This window comes from Alligator sinensis, unplaced genomic scaffold (assembly GCF_000455745.1).
Source record: "Alligator sinensis unplaced genomic scaffold, ASM45574v1 scaffold560_1, whole genome shotgun sequence".
Classification (NCBI taxonomy): Eukaryota; Metazoa; Chordata; order Crocodylia; family Alligatoridae; genus Alligator; species Alligator sinensis.
Genome location: NW_005841837.1, coordinates 6,618,113 through 6,624,112, shown reverse-complemented (window position 1 = coordinate 6,624,112; position 6,000 = coordinate 6,618,113). Strand labels below are relative to the sequence as shown.

General features: G+C 42.9%; 1 protein-coding gene across 1 annotated transcript in view; it reads right to left on the bottom strand.

Annotated features, from left to right (window-relative positions):
- Positions 1-6,000, bottom strand: part of GRIN3A (glutamate ionotropic receptor NMDA type subunit 3A) — a gene marked incomplete at its 5' end in the record, with an annotated part of 99,546 nt that continues 93,546 nt past the window's right edge. Inside the window, 2 exons of the mRNA XM_006015491.3 lie at positions 1-596; positions 5,119-5,192. Coding sequence (XP_006015553.1) covers positions 260-596; positions 5,119-5,192 — 411 coding nt within the window. The remainder of the gene's footprint in view (positions 597-5,118; positions 5,193-6,000) is intronic.

The following is a 6,000-nucleotide window of genomic DNA, read 5'->3' as shown; positions in this document are numbered from 1 at the left end:
AGAAGGAGATGGGAACGGTGTGGTCTGGACGCTCGCAGTTTCTCAAGTCCAAGGCCACCTTTCAGAACAGCCAAGTGCTCACAAAAAGAGTGAGAACTTCATCCTCTGGAAAGGTCAAGGAGCCAGAAGCAAGGTCTTTGTCGCAGCTGCTGCCATTCTGCCTTGCAGTAAGACAGAGGACATATCTCTCACTCTATCTCCATGCCTCTTTCTGACATTACAAGAGTGCATTGTAAATTGTACAAGGAGCCTGGGGGGCCTAGGGCTCTGCAGTCCTGTTTGTCCTCTGATACTCTTCCAGCTCATTTTTCCTGTTCATGGCTAGCTGCAGCTCCTGTTTGATCACTTGAATCTGCTTCTCCAACTCCGTGAGCTCTTGGATCACTGAGGTCCTAGCAATATTAAGGGAGTCTGCTTTCCCATTGGTAGTCAGGGAAGTAGGAGTCTCTCTCCGCATCTGGGGCAGAGGTATGTCCTGGTGCTGCCGGATGGTCACCTCGTTTTGCCCTTCGTCTGTGTAGATGTATTTCCGCCGGTGGCAACTGCCGGGGTTGGCTGTATTCCACACCGAGTGCTGACTGTTCCCTGCATTGGACCTGCACAAAGAGTTGATATTTAAAATTAAATCATTTCACTCTTCTGTGTTCACATAGCACTTTCAGGTGTGGGGGACATCTCCAAGCATTTTGAATAGGAGCCTCACACCCCAGGAAGGGTTCTGGTTGATAAAGGGTTAATTGGGAGACTAGCTCCCTCCCTCAGCTGGGGCTAATTGCAAGCCTGCAGCAGCTGGGGACTTGAGAAGGGTGTATCCCAGAGCACAAGGCTTGGGGAGGAAGGGAAGATTGTGAGGGGATAATTTTCAGGACAGTTACCATGGGAAGAAGAGTATGAGAGAGGAAGGAAACAAACTGCCTCGCAGAGAGAAGAAGAGGGGAGGTAGGAACTGACCTGGGGAAACAACAAAGGGTGGATTTGCTTTAAATAGGTGGCCTGTGGCCTATACATCTGATGGTACGGGGTGGGCTTGGGTTTCTTTATCCATTTCTCCCAACAGAGGGATGATTAAAATTGGTGGAGACTTTGAGTGCTATTCCCTCTACTCCAGCCCTATGATAAGCCAGACATATGTCTAGCTCAGACAGAGAGCTGTTGTGGGGACTGGACTGGAAAGGAAAGGAGTCCTGACTAGTTGCTGGGAAGGAGCAACAGAAGCCAGACTGCAGCCAGTGCAGGCAAAAAGTAGGAACTGGGCAGTCTAACAGGAGGATGACACTCAGATGTGTGACACCCTTATAGAGCAGAAGAGACCTGGCTCCAGCTGGGGCTACCAGGCTTGGAAATCCTGAGATCCCCATCTTGAACTGAGACTCCTAGGGACCCTTGGGTTCCCTGCCTGGCTGCAGAGAGCGTAGAACTGTTGCATGGTCTACTTAATGCGCCTGCCCTGGAGCTGCAGGCTTCGGCAGCCTACCAGGTTTGAAAAAGTTTGTCAATACTCCCTCTCTCTGCGAAACGTTACATTTTCTGTAAATCACAATCCTCTGGTGCAAAATCAGCTTTGTCAGAAAATTTCAGGCCAGCTCCAGCAAAGGGCTGTAGGGGAGCCCAGAGCAGCTGGCATGAAATACCACGCTAGCAATTTCAACCTGTCTCTGGTGGGGACGGGTCTGAAGGCCACTTAGGGGGTTTTGGTTCTATTGGCACTTGTACAAACAGCTCCTGACTCTCACCATTAAAGGAACAGATGTCTAAAAAGACAGCTAACAACGGGCTTGATCCTGAAAGCTTACAAGCAAACTGCGGGGGCTGAGCACCACTGATAATCAAGCTACTTCTTTCTAGATGCCTGGAAAATGGAGTGAAGAGGCACCTCAATTTTGGCCTACATGGAGTTTGTAATGGTAAGAAACAGAAATGAAAAGTGCATTCAGTCTTGCACCTACTCAAGTAAATTGCCTTGAATCTAGTATGTACGGTTGACCAGTTGGCATTTAAACAGAGTAGAAACACTCTTTGATAATCTTGTATCTTAGGTGCTTATTTTGTTAAATTCACAAATGATGTAGCTCTCTGGTATGATGGGCTGTTAGCAGCAGGGGGACTCAGAAATGCCAATGAATGCTGGAAAACGTGTCGTGTTTGGAATACATCTTGCAGCTTTAGGCATAGCAAGAAGTGGTTCGGACCACATGTGTTTTCAGATTAGTGCACTAAACAGCTTTCTTTTCATCTAACTACAGAAAAGAGAGTGGAGAAAGCTTTTCACTGAGGTGTGACCTACTTCTTCAAAGGGTGCGATATCCATGGTTAAATGTATGATCTGTATTACTGGCACCAGATATACTTAACTATTTTCCCCAAGATGGCTGTATAAAAGCTCTTATGACTCCTGAATTTCACTTAATCTTCTCTCCTATACAAGCCATTTGGGACGTGTAGCAAGTCTTAGTTATTTACCTACCTATAGAAAAAAGGGAAGGTTTGATAACTCTAAATGCTGGATCTACAGAAGGATTTGGGTGCCTGTCTGATTTCAAACTGGAGAGGCAGTGAGGGGTCTAAAAAAACACTCCTGTAGAGCTGGCCCTTAATGTTTCTATGGAGTTTTATATTATCAAAAGTCCCATTATTCTTAAGAATGAGTCGCAGCTGCAGTGAGGTGAGCACAAACTATCACCCGCTACTTAAATAGTAAAGTGGAAGCAGAAAGGTTCAGTTGGCTTTCCCTTGGAGAGGGAGGTGGAAAGCAGAAGATTGTGGGATACTGGGAGTCCTAGGGACCCTCATCCCACTATGTGAAACCATAGAGGCACATGATGTCACTCTCCTACATAGTTCCTGGCTGAAATAGCTAAGTGTTTATGGTGGAATCGCAAGTGTTTTTTCTGCCAGAAACTACTTGAACACTTGTATGCTTACTTTTTGTGCCAGGAAAAGGGCATATTTCCTGGCGCAAACATAATACCTGTCCATTGTACCCAAATGCATTGTTCCCAAAATGGTTCAGATCTCACATGGCAGATATAATGCACTTTTTATGAGAATCCCTTCTTTGGAAGAAGGGGCCTTACTCTGTATTAAGGATGCTATTAAAGACCAGTATCAGAATGACTCCATCTGTTCCTTCCTGACACTACAGTCCAACTGATAAGACTCTTCACAGAGCTCCCCCATTGCTGCTGCTTGTAGTGGTAGTAGAAGGTCCAAAGAGAATGGAGATGGCTACTATTCAAAGACTTGCTTATGTTGTCCATTACATGTGCATACAGAGTTAGAGGTAGGTGGGGATCATAAAATAAATGAACCCCATTCCACGTTAGGTGTTGAGGTTGTGTGGATATGTGAGCACCATCTTAAATGAGACTTTCTGGAACTTCTGACTGAAGAAAGTATTGAAGGATCCTTCTAGAGAAATGGCAGAAATAACTTGTGCTGTATTATTTCTACTTCCCCATTTCTCACCATTTATAATACAACAGCCTCCAGGAGGAATAAAAAAGTCATATTTAATTGATTTGAGAGCACAGTGCATCCCCTGCTATATTAGTATTCATTATGGTTGTGTGTTGTAGGTTACCAGAAGCCTTGAGCTGAATTCATCAGGGTCCTGTTCATACTGCAGCTCAAGTCATATTTTTAACAAGAGTGTTTAGAACCTTGATAGCAGCAACCCTGTCTAATCAGAGGTTGCAAAACTGCCCTTCTGCGTCGCTCCCTCCTTTTTAAGCATGTTTTCATGGTTTTTTTCTCTAAGCCACCTGTATATGGAGTGTCTGCATGCATTTTCTGCACTTCATCAGCAGAAAGCCCTGCCCAAATTGGATTATTCTGGGGTGGTGTTCTGCTTTTATCTCACAATTTTTAGAAGCCTTTTTTTAAACAGCAGCTAAAAAGATGGCTCCCCTGTTCTTTCCCATGTGACAAGACCCCCACAGATGCACTAAAAAGCTATTCTACATTAGTTTCTTGATTTCACTTTTTAAGAAATCTGGCACTTCAAGGGGCCTGAACACTTCTGCACCAGTCACCTTTTGAAAGAAGTTTCTTTGCACCTCAAATGTTTGTGCTTTCAAATTTAAGAAGCTGCAAGGGAAAGGATGTGAGCGTGATCTGAGCTTCCTTAGGAAGCGACAGAGAAGGTGGAATAAACACTGGAAGGATGAGCATTCATGCTCCTGTATATGTACAAATGTCACCCTTCATTTCCTCACATGACCCATTTGTCCCAAAGCCTACTTTCAAGTACATATTCAATGACACCAAAACTAATAAACCAAATGAAATCCATGGTTGTGTCTCCATCATGACGGCAGAGAAGGCCTTTTTTGGATACAAGTCATGGAGATTTTTTGACAGTAACTTGCAAGAGTGCTACCTTGACTGATCTCCATCTTTAGTCACCTATAGGGAAGCAACACTGTATCCAGACTTCCTTCCTACAAGTACCACTTCAAAAACATTGCCACCCACGGCAACAATGCTCAGTTGAAACCTTCCAAGTTCTTTCTTAATGTGAGCCAGCATCCTGTTTTAGGATGACATACTATAGTTATGGTTCAGTTTGTTTGTACTTTGTTTAAGATACTTGGTGTTTTATAGAGAGGCATACAAACCAGGTGTTTGCTTTTTGGGTTGGTCTCCAATTATAGTCAATTCTTGTGGCAAAATGGTTGCCTGGAGACTGGATTTCAGTATTAGGGTACCCTTCTTGGAAGACCAGATTGACCTACATGCTGTTTGGCCATCTCATGTTTGGGATGCTGCCTGGACATCCCCCATGCTTGGCAAAAAGGCAACAGAGGATAAAAAGGAGTGTCAGCATTTATAAAAATGTTGGGCAGGCAATGAGTATTGGGAAGATATTTGGGTTTTTTGGATTTATGAATTCTAGTGTGGACAGAATGCTAATGAATAAAAATATCTCTTTATTAAATTAAAACTATTTCATTTTTGCTTCTCTCTGCACATCTGAAGAAATGGATCCTGCGCTATTATTGGCTAATCATGGAAGTGACAGTTTTCTCTGAGCTTCTGTGGAATATCTTTAGGTTCATAACTAAATAGCCAGTCTGAACAAATTTAATTTCAAGATAAGCCTATAAGGCAACTTCTTACCTCTTTTCTACTCGTTTTGTCTTGGACTCATGTTTTTCTTCAATAAATGAACTGTTTAGCGCACGATGTAATCTCTAATGAAAAACAAATTGGAGCAATTTCAGTGCAAATCAAATGAAGTTCCCCCTCTTCTTGGGATGGACTTGGCATGTGATCTGCCTGGATACAGGTACAGCATTCTACCCCCGTCCACCCTGCCACCCATTCAGGGATACAAACAAATGTTAACCTCATATTTACTGAGATGGAGGTATCCTACTATATCTGGAGAAAAGTGGGGTTTGGGGCATTATTTTTGGCCTTAATATGAATTCTTACTTTGCTATAACATTTCAAGAAAGAATGGATTTCCTGTGGTTCTTTTCCTTGGTATCTCTTAACTGCAATTTTTGTACCTTTATGAAGTTATTAACCAGCAAGACTGCTGCTTTTATGTACTATCAAAGGCAGAGAGAAAAAAACTGATTTCCCTCAGCTTCACAAAAAGAATGACCAAGGAAATGAGCTCATATTTTTTGTATGTAACTTAAGAGCTGATATTCCAAAACAAAATACAAGATCATAGAAAATTAGGGCTGGAGGTCACTTAGTTCAGTCCCTTGCTTAAGGCACGATCATCCCTAACTAAAGTATCTCAGTCAAGTATTTGTCTAACCTGTTCTTAAAAGCTTCCAAGGATACTTGTATATCCTTAACATGCTACAGTGTAGTGTGGAATCTAACTTTCCAAGAACTCAAATGTACTCAACTGGGGCTATTTCTACTACAAAATATGTTTAAAATATCCTCTTTCTTTCTCTACAGAGAAATACTATAGTTCTTCTTGGTTCACAACTTCCAGAAATGACTCGGTACTCAGCCAAAACCTAGTCTGCCCAAAAA